This window comes from Mycteria americana, chromosome 8, assembly GCF_035582795.1.
Source record: "Mycteria americana isolate JAX WOST 10 ecotype Jacksonville Zoo and Gardens chromosome 8, USCA_MyAme_1.0, whole genome shotgun sequence".
NCBI lineage: Eukaryota > Metazoa > Chordata > Aves > Ciconiiformes > Ciconiidae > Mycteria > Mycteria americana.
Genome location: NC_134372.1, coordinates 49,726,739 through 49,739,598, shown reverse-complemented (window position 1 = coordinate 49,739,598; position 12,860 = coordinate 49,726,739). Strand labels below are relative to the sequence as shown.

General features: G+C 52.2%; 1 protein-coding gene across 7 annotated transcripts in view; it reads right to left on the bottom strand.

The window, feature by feature from the left end:
* The window catches only part of ZFHX3 (zinc finger homeobox 3), a 693,525-nt gene that overhangs the window by 113,441 nt on the left and 567,224 nt on the right, over positions 1-12,860 (bottom strand). For all 7 annotated transcript variants that reach the window (XM_075509294.1, XM_075509295.1, XM_075509296.1 and 4 more), the window contains one exon: positions 710-3,459. In XM_075509294.1, the coding sequence (XP_075365409.1) occupies positions 710-3,413 (2,704 nt within the window). In that variant the 5' untranslated portion in view covers positions 3,414-3,459. The remainder of the gene's footprint in view (positions 1-709; positions 3,460-12,860) is intronic.

Below are 12,860 nucleotides of genomic sequence, written 5' to 3'. Positions count from 1 at the left end.
TGTTTTTGTCATCTGATGAGAGAAATAATCTTCTCTCTCTATAGCTATTCCCCTCCAGTTTAATAATTCTCATCTGGACGAGCCTCAAATCTTGTCTCTCACACTGGCATCACAGGAATGGTCTCAGCTCAGTTTCTACAGCAGAGGAACACCACCCCTTCCACTGAGTTCATCACAACTATCAAAACTTGCTTACCTTTTCTTCTCAGGGCAACGCAGCACACAGCCAACTCAGTATCTGCCTTCGAGAGCGCCAGCAGCTGATGAGACCCTCTCACAAAGCCACCCGCCAAACTACTCGCACCCCTTACCAAACCAAGGAAAAATCACTAGGAAACACTGTAGTAAGGCTGCTTCCCACCATGAGGAGGAACGTTTAATGCATGTCAGCAATAATCCGTATCTACTGTTTTATTAGCTCCCTACTAAAACTCTTAGAAAATGTACCAGAAAAGTAATGTATTTTCCCAGGATGAGAAAAATTAGCCTGGGGGAATGCAGAAGACAGGTCTCCACTGTGTAGTCTCCATCCTCGACCACCACACAAAGGCAACTCACCGCACTGCGGCTGCGCTACGCAGCGCGGGTCGCAGAGACAGAAGGAAGGGATTTGGCACGCAGCGCCCAGTCCATGCACGAGGGTTTTGCGGTAACGCAAACACAATCCCTCCCTTACACACGGACACGGTGGAAAACCCTTCAGCCTCACCTAGAGATGGAGCCATCGTTGCCATGGGATTGGTGGGATCGAGCTGGAATCCACCCATCATGAACTGTGCATCTGAGGAAGTGCTGTCCATCTTCAAGTTGGGAAGGTTCATGTTCTGCGCCAGGTAGTACTGGTAGAGCTCGGCCTCGGCGGGGGACGGCAGGCTGCCGAGGCCCAGGTGCCGGTTGTGTTGGATTTGGGACATATTTTGCTGAAGCAGCATCATATTGTGCATGTGCTTCTCACTGGTCATGTGAATACGAAGGTTTCTAGCTACGTTGGTCTCATAGTCGCACACCTCGCACCGCCACGTAGGTTTGGTTTTTGGTTTGGTGGGGGAGGGGGCCCCACAGGTGCTACCAATGTTCGCTGCCGCAGCCGCCGCGGCTGCCGCGGCCGCCGCCGCTGCCCCAGCGGTGTGGCTGAAGACTTGCTCTCCCCCTCCATTCTGCAGGTTTTGCATGTTGTTGAGATGCTTGTCGGACTGCATATGAATACTGAGGTTGCCTTTGGTAGTAGTGGAGTAGTTACAGACCTCGCAGCGGAAGGGTTTGTAACCACAGGTGTAGCTCTCACCCCGTGCCAGCCGCGGGTGTGGCTGTCCACTTTTGCAGTAGACGCAGGAGCCACCCGGCTCGGGATGTTTCTCCTTCATGTGCGCCTCAAGCGTCTGCTGGTACTTGTAGTGCCAATTGCACTTGGGACACTTGAGTGTCTTACATGAGTTGCGAGAATGCATCATAGTCATGTGGCCACCCAGCGACCGCGAGGAGCCCAGGACCGTGTCGCACTTTGGGCACTCCACGCCGCTCCCCGAGGGGCACTCCCCGCCCCCAAGTTCACAGAGGGGGCCAGCATGCTGGTGATGGGAGATGTAGCTCCCGTCCTCGCCCTCCGCGCTCTCATTTGGTTCTGGTGCTGTGGCATTGTCTTTATTGGCACTTTCATCGATAAAGTCCAGCCTCCTGCTGCCCTCTGCCACGCTGGCTCCGCCGCCCTCATTGTTAAAGCTTAAGTGATTCCTCCTGTTTGCACCATCAAAGACAAAGGAAGAAGCAGAATTAGAACTAGTAGAAGCTGTGCCCCGCGACAGGGTCTGGAGCACGTTAGGCATTAAGGGAGAGTTAGAAATGCTTTGGTTTGAGAGAGCAAGGTCCTTTTTGCTGCTGCCGCCGCCTGCCACAGCCCCAGTGTCCTCCTGGGGCCGGTCCTCCAGTTCGTCCTCCAACTCGCTCGGAAACAGTCCTTTGCAACCCTCATCATCCTCGTCTTCTTCCTCTTCCTCCTCCTCCTCTTCCTCCTCCTCCTCCTCCACGTCCTCCTCCTCCTCCTCCTCCACCTCCTCGACTGGCTCTGCCTTTTCCGAGAGGCTGTCCTGGTCGCCCCCCTCTTGCTTCTCCCCCTCTGCCACCCCAGGGTCCTTCCCCTCTGAGGATTTGGTGGGACTGGAAGCCAGCGGGCCCAGGGGGACTGAGGTAATGGGAGTCTTCAGAGCCGAGCTGGTCAGCCCGCCCAGGTTGAGGAGCGCGCCAGGGGCCAGGACGCCCGCCGCCGGCGGCTCTGCTCCACCGGCCGCCCCGGCCTGAAGGGCCTGCTCGCCTTCCATGCGAATGCCACTGAATTTACCATAAAAACTGTGTCCAGGGCCTATGAGGTTAGCTGCGGAAACGAGAGGGTGCTGATAGGTTTTGTTTTTTGGTTCCAGAAAGCTGACAAGGGGTTCCTTGTCTTTGCCTATCCCTTGGATGATAGCGGAGATGTTCTTATTGCTAAGAATTTTCCGCTCCTCCTCACTCAGAGTCATTCGGTGGTCGTGCACCGCGTGGGTCACGAACGAGCGGACATACCCAAAGGAGAGCTTGCACAAGAAACACATCAGGATGGGCTTCCTCTTCCCGTAGAGCACAAAGCCATCGAATTTGGACAGGTCCACATTGTTGGGAACATCTTTGGATACGCAGGAGCTTTTGGCAGAACCGTCGCTGTTCAGGTAATCCTTGTTGCTTTTGTGTCGCACATCGAAGACGCGGAAGCTGTGCAGGACGGGGCTGATGCCCGCCAGGGCTGAGGTATTCGGGAAGGCCTGGTCTGAGCCCTCAAACCACTTCCCGAAGGATGAGGCTATGTGGAAGGTGTTGATGATCTGTGGGTAGACGGGAGCGGCGGCGGAGGGCTCTCCCTGCTTGGGCAGAGAGTTCGGGAGCAGCGAGGGGAGAGCCCCGCTGCCGCTGCCGCAGGCGCCCCCGCTCTGCACCAGCTGGCTGAGGCTCTCCACGATGTAGGCCGAGCCGTCCGGCTGGTAGACGATCTCACCGGCCAGGTTCTCCACGTCGCTCTCCTCCTCCCCGTCCTCGCTGCTCTCGCTCCCGCTCTCCCCCCTCAGCGGCGGGGGCGGGCGGGTGCCGGCGCAGCGGTGCTCCATGTAGCTCTGCAGGCCGGCGAAGGAGGCGGCGCACTGGCCGCAGCTCACCTCCTTGCCGGCGGGCTCGGTGCCGGGGCCGGCCGCGGCGCTGCTCTCGGGGACGCGCTCAGGGAAAGGGACCCTCAGGCTGTCCAGGGGGCCGCGGCTCTCCGCCGCGGGCTGCTCCATGCTGCCGGCCGTGTCGGGGAGGTGGGCGCTGTTGAGATCAGTCCATTGCTGGTGCTGAGGGATGCCGCACCCATTGTCCTTCCCGGGGATGACGGGCGAGTCACAGCCTTCCATGGCAGGGCCGGCACGGAGCGCTCATTGCACCCGGTACGGCTCGGACCTGCAGGCGGGGAGAGAAGGAGAAAGGCAGGTGAGTCAGGGAGGGGAGACAGTTCCCGTAAAGACCCCCCACCACGAGGGCCGCTGACCCCCCTCTTCGGGAGCAAATGAGAGGCTGCGAGAGCTGGCGCCCCAAGATGGGCTCCGGGAACAGGCGGCCTGGCCTCGGGTAATGCACTGCCGGAAACGAGCAATGGAAATAACGCTGGAAGCAGGAAGGCAAGAGGCATATTGAAGGGGACTGGAAGGTGGGGAAAACCTCCCCCAACACCTTCCCTGAAAGAGGGCAGGAAGATTGTAGGACCTGCACTGCCGCCCCAAGGCCTTAGATCTTCAGAAAACAAACAAAAACGACAACAACAAAAGTAACAGAAAAGCTTTTGACAGAAACAGAGTTAAGACACTACAACAGAACAGTGCTGGAGCTTTAAAACTTTGTGAAAATTGTACTCTAGCTCCCTAAGCCAGATGCTGTTATTTTCGGGCAATTCCCTTCTGTTAGGGGTTCAGGGAGCACAGAACCAGAGCTACCACATCTGCACCTCGTGGCAGACCGTGAGACCCAGAGCAACTCACAGAGATTTCAGAGTAACAGTGTTTGGTATGCACAGGAGATTTAATTGCTGTGTTCTGGACAGAGTTTAAACAGAGACACGTCAGGAGAGAAACGAAACAGGAAATTCCAGATCTGACAAGGGTCCATCCTGGGGATCGGAAAGCGGTCAGCCCACCACGCTCCAGGAAGCTCCCAGAGATCCTGCAAGGCACAGCCTCTGCGCACAGACGGCTTCCTATCAGCCCCAGAGACAAACGGCCGATGCAGGTCCTGGAGGAGGAGGACGCCCTTCCCGCTATTTCTATTCCACCAAATACAACGAGACCTGGAGAACTCCCGCTGACTGCCAGGCAGCCGGCAAGCACGGGCCGCTGGGCACGGCCGACATCCACGGCTCCCCGCCACCTCTACCTCGTTTGCTGCATCCCACCAGCATCTCTTACGCTGCGATCCTAACGGGCCCGTTTGGCAGGACGCGCCTTTCTAGAGGTTACAGACCTATGAGACTAGGTAGTGCTGCCGTTAGGAGCTGGAGCACTGTAATGCAGACCGCAATCAGCAGGAGACTGCCAGTTCAGCTGCAAACCTACCAAGAATCCTGTCTGCAAAGAAGCATTTCTGTAGTCTGCTTCCTATAGAGAGCTCCTGCGCAAGCCACGTGGGAGGACACACCAGCAGAAATTAAAGCACTATTACCTCATCTGTAAAAGTGATTTTTAACCTGTGGTCCACAGATTTCCTTAGGTATACAGATACAAAACATCCATAGAAAACAACTGAGGAAAAACTGTACAAGCAGAGGCCGACTTCTCCATGTTTTCACAATCTGTGAACCAAGCGACAATGAAAGACTCATGCTCTAGATCCACTGTTATCAGTGGCACACAGGACTTTTTTCCCCAGTATTTTACCTTCTACCAACTGAACACAAGCGCCACTTTGCTTGTCAGACTATTCCAAAACTGAATACAGGCTTGGGGAGAGTTTTTGCTGACAGTCAGCGTAAGGGTTTGGGGGGCAGAGCAGGTTTTAATCTAACAATATGCTGTTACTCTTAAACTGACCCAGTGGGATTTACAAATTATTTTAAGTCTTTCTTTAAACCTCTCTCATTTACCACAGCTTTCTCAAAGCTGCTCTTACCTGAGCACCCTCCAAGGAGTCGCTGCTTCAGCTCAGGAGACGCTCCAAGCAGCGCACAGTGCTGGAGCTCTGGCCAGGCCAGACCACTGGCCAGGACCCCCACCACCCGCCTGCACGCAGCAGCCTTGGGTACGTCCCAGCTGACACCCCGGCGGTTTAAGGTCTCTCCCTTCAAAGGCTCCGGTCACATTAGCAGCCTGCTGCCGCCCTCGGTCTCTTTCAACAGAGACTATTCGTGTTTTGACAGCCTACGCTGCTAACTAAACGTTAAATATTATAATTGTAGTTTCAAAGTGTTTCCAGTACTCTAGCTCGATTTGAGTCCCCGAGACGTGGAAGACCCTTGCGAGCTCCTGCAGAGCAGCGCGCCTGCACCACGGACAAGAGCCCTTTCCCCCGCGCGTCCACCTGCCCGGCACACGCCGCGCGCAGCTGTGCCAGCGCCTGGGGACTCGCCGTTGCGCAGACATGCAACTGGTACTTGAACAACTGGAGAAAGAGAAGAGAAAGTATGAAGAGAACGGAATATTTGCCAGAGGAGACCCGATCCGTTGCGAAGCAGGTGACGCGCCACAGCAGCGCTGAATGAAGTACCTGAATTTGTTCAAGCAGAAGAAAATGGAGCAACATTCAACGTTACCTCTTTTTTCCCTGGTTTCGTTCCTTACCAGTTTATTTTCCCTTACCGCATGTAGCCATCCGTACTTTTTCTGATTTGCCTTACGTGTTCATATTTTCCCTTTATACTGTTTCCCACGTAATTATGTATATGTAATGACAGATGCACGTACTTATATGCATGTCAGATGCATATACGTTTATACGCCTTCGCTTTTCCAAGCCCCTCTTCATCCACAACAATGGGAATGTATAATTTTTGTGATATTATATACTAACATTAATAACAGTATGTTGGAATAGACGTGATCCCTCTAGGTGAGAAGAGGATCTCTCTCCCCTGCAGTTCCTGCAGGGAGAGTTACTCCTGCGCACTCTTTGGGAATAACCAGTAACCTCTTGTGGAGGTTACTCCTGCGCACTCTTTGGGAATACAATCCCTAAATGCTTTTGCCTAGTAGTTATTTTACAGCTTCTGATGCCCTTTCCCCTGCCCTGGCGAGCCTCCCGCTGCAAAGGAAAGAAAAAGCTCGCCCCGCTAGCACCAGAAAGCACTCCGCAGTTAGAGGGAGCAGGGGGACACGTCTTCTGTCTGTCCTCACCCCTGCATCAGCAGTAACGCTCCCCTACACCCAAACGTTGCTCCTGGGATGTGGGAAGCAGAAGCGGAACAGGACAAAAGCAAGCCAAGTCTTTCACGCTGCTGAGCACCAGACTGGGATCCTGGGCATACCTGTTTGAAGGCATCTGGGCAGGCTTTTGCCCTATTTTACTTCTGGTGAAGCTTGAGAAGAAGTATTTACAACTACCCGTGAAGGTAGAAAGTAACATTTCTCAAAGCAAGCGTGGCGAGGATGCCTACAGAAGGACACGGAGGCGCAGTGGTGTAATGATCCAAAGCGTTCACACACAATATTACCTTACAGCATTTCCGACCCCCACCTTCCTTCGACCCTACGCCATACGCAGCCGTCTGTGGTTGCACTTGGAATAAATAGTGATTTGATCTGCAATAAAAATAACCTGGTGCACTGAGTGGAATAAGAAAGAAGAGCACCATAACGCTGTTGCCAAAAGGCTCAGTCTTCTTAATCAGCCAGTTCTGCTTACCTTAGCTAAAGAAACACTTCAGCACTGCATCGTAACAGCTCTCACTTGCACCAGCTCTCTCCCACTGAACATTTGTCCTTAGCTACGCGTTCTCTTTAAATTGATCCCAGATCCTTCTGTGTTGAGGCTGCATATTCACCTTCCCACAACATGACATGCTCTCTCCCTCTCAATGCTACCTTTCGCATTGACAGCTGCGATCCAAATTAAATGAAAACAAATTCATATTGGGTGAAAAAAATGAGTAAAATAAGAAACTCCATAAGCCTCGTACTTCTGCCAAGAAGAGTTTTGGGAATATCTGTGCAGACTTCAAAATGCAACGTGGAACAACAGCACCCCAGAAACGCTTTTAGACAAGAAGCATTCCGTTTGGCAGCACAGCCAGCTCCCCGGGAAACGTGCCTCCACGAGGTACAGCAGGAATCTGAGCATCTCCACCATCAAGAACTCTTGATTGGCAGGAAGATGCCTGACTGACAGTTGGGCCAAAAGGGTTAGCAGGGCTGATGGGGCGGGAGGGTTAACAGCCTGATTGTAAAATCAATGTAATAAATGCTTGGTAAGTTACAGGAACATGCGGGAAGAGGAGGCCGCGATTGATAAAGGACTGCGGCTTTGATGCTGCACTGGGGACTTGTTTATTGACAAGAAAGCCAATCTCTTCTCCCGGCCAGGCCAGGCCAGGCAAACCTGCAAGCGCTTACCAATTAATTGGTGGGCTTTTCTGCCTTGGGTTGCTTTAACATCTCTCCCCCCACTCACTCCAAGTTAACCAGCTCAGGAGGTGCTACTCCAAAGGAATCTTCTCTCCTCTCCCTTTCCTCGACATGGAGGAGCCCTTCCAGGGCAGGTGGAAAAACCCACAGCCGAAACACGGCTTGCCAGAGCCCCTGGGCACAGGCCAAGCCACTATGCAAACCCAAGCTCTTCTTGCCCTTTCAGTTCAGCACCAGGGCTATTCCTGAAGAACAATGCTGAGGGATGAAGAGGTGCAGAAATATTTCTTTCTATTCACACAGGAACTGCAGATATCATCCCTTTAAACTGAGAAAAGCAATTTCCTCATTAAAGCAAACCAGACTTTAAGCAGGAGTACGATGTAGTTATTAGTTCACTATTACGGGCCCTGCATCTTCCTCCATCCCAGACCACCCCTAAGCGACCCGCACGGGACAAGGAGAGCCTGCGAGGACAGACCGAACGACGTGCGCTCCACACCTCCCGTCCTCTCCCTACCCCCCGCCCTCCCTGCTCTATTTATCAGCCAGTCAATAAGAAAAGATAGTTCTTACTTAAGGAGGCAGAAGTCAACTCGTCAGGTCGATCAGCACTCTGTCTGTAAACATGGTTTCCCGTAAAATCAATGAACTCCAGTTACAGAGAGAACAGCCTGAGCGCCGGAGATTCCCCGCGCTCCCACCACCCCAGCAGCAGGGAAGGGCTCTCCCCGGTCCCTTCTCCGGCCTCGCATCCAACCGCTGCTCCACGCGGCTCCTGCTGCTCGTACCACCGTGCTCACCGTGCCTCCGGCACGCAGCCCACCCTGCTCCTTCCCCGCAGCGTCGCTGCATCTCGCAGCCCCTCCGCGCAGACTGGGGAGCTGGCTGGAGGAGCCTGGACACAGCGGGGCAGGGAGCGCTCCGTCAGGGCAGGAGCGGCAGCCAGGGCGGTCCAGAGCCGAGCTACATCTGGATGGCACGGTGCAACCAAAAGCGCTGCACTGCATGTCCCACGCTTTCACCGAGAGTTTCTCCTAACCACGGCTGGCGGTTTGCAGCCACGCTCTGTCCAGAACACAAGCGGAGTCAATCCCCGCGTCTCCCCCCGTCACCTCCTTATTACAGCCCCCGGCCCCATCCTCACAGGGACAGATGTGCCATCTCACAGCAACGTTTCCACCGCTGAGGAGCGGCTGGTGCCAAAGCAAGACCCTCCGCTCCCCGGCACGCTGGGGCTCCTGGGGCAGCCCCCGGCCCGCCACACCGGGCTGCCTCCTCCCCCCAGGGACACGCGGCAGCAGCACGGGCGGCAGGGACGGGAGCGGGAGGGAGGAGGGGGTTCCTGCTGTTGCCCAGGCTTCCCGAGAATTAAATATGAACAGCCGTGCTGTGTAATTTTAAATTGTTAATTAGCACAGGGTTAATTAGGCGGCCCTTTCACAAGAGGCTGTTTGGCAGTAAACCAAGACTGGAAGCAATGAGGAAGGAGGAAAACAAAAGGAGAAAGAGACAGTGAGAAACTGTTCCCTCAGCTAATGACCCACATGGCACCATGAAAAAAAGGGTGCTGAGGACAGGGAAAAGATACAAGCAGATGCATTACATCCACGGCCATTACCCTGGAAGACACCCAGCGAGGCAGCCCTCCCCCTGCCTATTCCCAGAGCCGCACGGTGGAGAGAAGTGCTCAACCCTGTAATGAGCAGGGTCTGCTCCTTCAGAGCATCCTGGCAAGCAGCAGAGGCTCACAAACTCCAGCCAGCTCTTAAGCTTTTTGCCATGGCTCCACAAAAGATGCGGCTCATGCAAACGCTCGCAGTCAGCAACTGAACTTGAGTGGTTCCTGTTGGAGAAAACTGCACGACGGCCTATAAACTTTGTAAATACACACCTACCCATCGTGCCAACAGACGCTCTAGAAATCAATACCATAAATCAGGCTGAGAGGCTGCCCTAGATTAGCTCCAGTGCCGGTGCTGGTGATTCGGGGGGAAGCAGAAAGGGGCAGAGGCAAGAGGACAAAGACAGCTTAAGGACTAAAGGTGGGCTTAGATGCTCTGGGCACACCCCTCCTTACACGCTCAGCTTGGCCTCTTACAGTGTCCTCAGAAGGACAGGGCCTGGCAAGCGCGAATGTTCAGGTCGGCCAAGACGCTCCTGTCTCAGGAATGGCACTTGGTGACACTTGTTCCAGCCTAAAAACTGGGGATGGACGTACCAAAGGTGACCGAGCGGCCAAGTAAACTTCACGATCCCTAGGACCAGGTATGTTCAAAGCTCCCGAGAGCAGGAAGTCTGGGAGGGGGGATGCAAGGCAATTAGCATGCCCGTCTGGAGCAGTGACACAACGAACCTGGAGCATCAAAGCTTTCTGTGTCGCTTCCCCACACCTGGCGTGCTACAAAGCACTCTCATAACACTTAGGAAATTGCATATGGAAAGACATGATAAAAATCATTACCTAGGATCAAGAATTAAAAAATTAAGGAAGAACAGAATGTATGTTGCCAAAGCAACTTTAATTTTGCTCCTTTATGCATATGCATTATGATACTGTCTTTAGTTACATGAGCACACGCGGCCTCGCTTAGTAAGCAGGATGGTCACATAAGAGGGTAAAATAAGGTTCCATGAGCATGTTGTCACTTTATGAGATTCATACAGCAGCTGTTATCACACAAATATGTGGAAAGTCACTTCCTAGAATAGAAAGATCTTTTTAAATTTCCTAAGCAACGAGGGCTGGATATTCAATCTTGGTAGCAATACAGAGATAGTTTCAATTCCCAGTTTCATAAAATGCTTTTATCTTCTAACTTAAACAGAAGATACAGATTCCAGCTCTCTCCCATTCATTAAGGTGCCAGAAAGTAGTATGAATACCTGCCAGCCTAAGGGAAGTGCTGAGGATTCTGCAACAGGACTTGAAATATTAGCATAAAATGGTACTTATGAGCCAAAATTTAAGCATAATAGCGAATGCGGATGCACAGCTTGAAGAATGATTTCTAGTTGGGGGTTTCCATCAACATTTTGAGGTGGTGGAGTCACCATCCCTGGAGGAGTTCAAAAAATGTGTAGATGTGGCACTTCGGGACACGGTTCAGTAGGCATGGAGGTGTTGGGCTGACGGTTTGACTAGATGATCCCAGAGGTCTTTTCCAACCTTAATGATTCTATGATTCTACAATGTCAGTGCCTTGGATTCCTCTTATGCAATTCCTAACAAAACCCCCCCTGAAAATACTGATATTTATTTGCCAAGTTCAACATTTTAAAGAAATTATAATCTAATTTTCCTTATTCACATAGCAAGTCACATCTTGCACCTTTCCAAGCAAGACCAAGTTGTGTTTTGGCACACACCTGATCACAGTGGAGTTGCCTCATCAACAAACGTGGTTTGCTGAGTATTCATAACAAGATATCAGCCTTGCCAAATCCTGAACAAGCTCTACATCTAGCCTTCTTCCTCATCTGTGGTTAGGCTTTACCAACCAAAAGCCCAAGCTCAGTTTTGACTTCTCCTAGAGTTCCTCTGCAGACACTGCTCAGTGCCAGACTGTTGTTTCCAGCTGAACACATAGCCACATCCAACGCCATTACACCAGGAGTGGAATTAGCAAGCCAAACCTCGCTGCTGGTGGAAGAAGGATCCAACCAACGTTGACCCATGGGTTCCAACACCTGTTGACAAGAGTCCTGGGGCTGCAAGTCCTTGCGAACTGCTTTGTTCTCCTGGCAAAGCCAAGAATCATAGAAGCATAGAATTATTCAGTTTGGAAAAGACCCTTAAATTGTGGAGTCCAACTGTAAACCTAACGCTGCCAAGTCCACCACTGAATCATGTCCCTAAGCACCGCATCTACATGGCTTTCAAATACCTCCAGGGATGGTGACTCCACCACTTCCCTGGGCAGCCTGTTCCGATGCTGGACAACCCTTTGGGTGAATTCACATGCCCCTGTGGAAGCCCCTGTGAACACTGCATGTTTTCTCTTCCGAGGGAATCCAGCCAATGGGTCGTGAAGGGCATGAGGTCCCAGAAGAGGATGAGGTAGCACACAGTGGTCTACAGAAAGGAAAGATCCATCAGGCACCTCAAAAGGACAGGACGGTCTTCTCCCAGCAGGAAGACAACCACATGGAGGGCTCTCCTTTGGCAGCCGACACCGCTCCAGAACTGGCATGCTGACAACACAAACAAGCGCTGCACCACGCATGCTCATTAACAGGACGGAAAACGCAAGCACCCTCTTACACACAGGCTCGCATGCATAGGCACAGCCGGCTCCTCAGATCTTCGCAGGATCATTAGCATAAACAGCTTTTCAAGCAGCAGGAAGCAAAGGAAACGCTGAACAAAACAGGACTGAAAGCTGTAGGGCTCAAGCACTTGGCATGAAGCTAAGAGAAAGGGTCTCCTTGAAAAGGTGAACCTTCTACATTACCCACATTTTTTCCTCTGTCCTTCACACCAGCTAAAATTGAGCCAATGAGAGTAATACAAGAGTCAGGCAGCTTTTCAGAAAACATTTTGTTATGAACTATTATTCCAAGTTTGCTGATCCCTTTGAGCCAGCTACTGTACTACACACGAAAATATTTATATAATCATCAACCCACTGCCATTGAGAACAGAGTAATCCAGAGGAATGCCAGAGGGTTTTAAGTGAGCAGCTGGGGAAAAAAGCATTTATTCTTCCAGAGAGACTCTTTGCACTGGAAGTATTTTGTAGCAGAGGTAAACTAGCTTAAGTTGCATTTCTCTCTACAAAACAAAGGAGAGCGCTTGCTTAGTTCACAAGTGACGTGGCATTTACACACTCCCAGGACACGGAGCTTGTTTTCAGGTCCTGCACAAACCTCTCCTCTTGTGTAGGACACCACAGAAGTTTTAGATTTTGTTTCCATATTGGTTTGATTCAAAACATTGCACATTCCACAATTCTGCAGTTGCGCAATTCACCCCTTTGCTCTGAAAGCCCAACATTTCTTGTCAAATGCTGTTTCCAGCCTATGCTGCTGCATAAATAATTACATTTGCATCTGGTTCGCATTTTCAGTGCACTGTTGTTGACCTAACTCCAACTAACCAAAGCGCTGTTGAGGACAAACTGCCTCGCTCCATCACACGGACTCCGTGGTCTCCCAGGTCCCCCCATACCTTAGTGCCTCTAAGGGAAAAGGGCCTTGCTGTTCCTCCCTTCTGCCACAGTCTGAAGCTTGCCCTCTCCCCCTCCTTCGTATTTA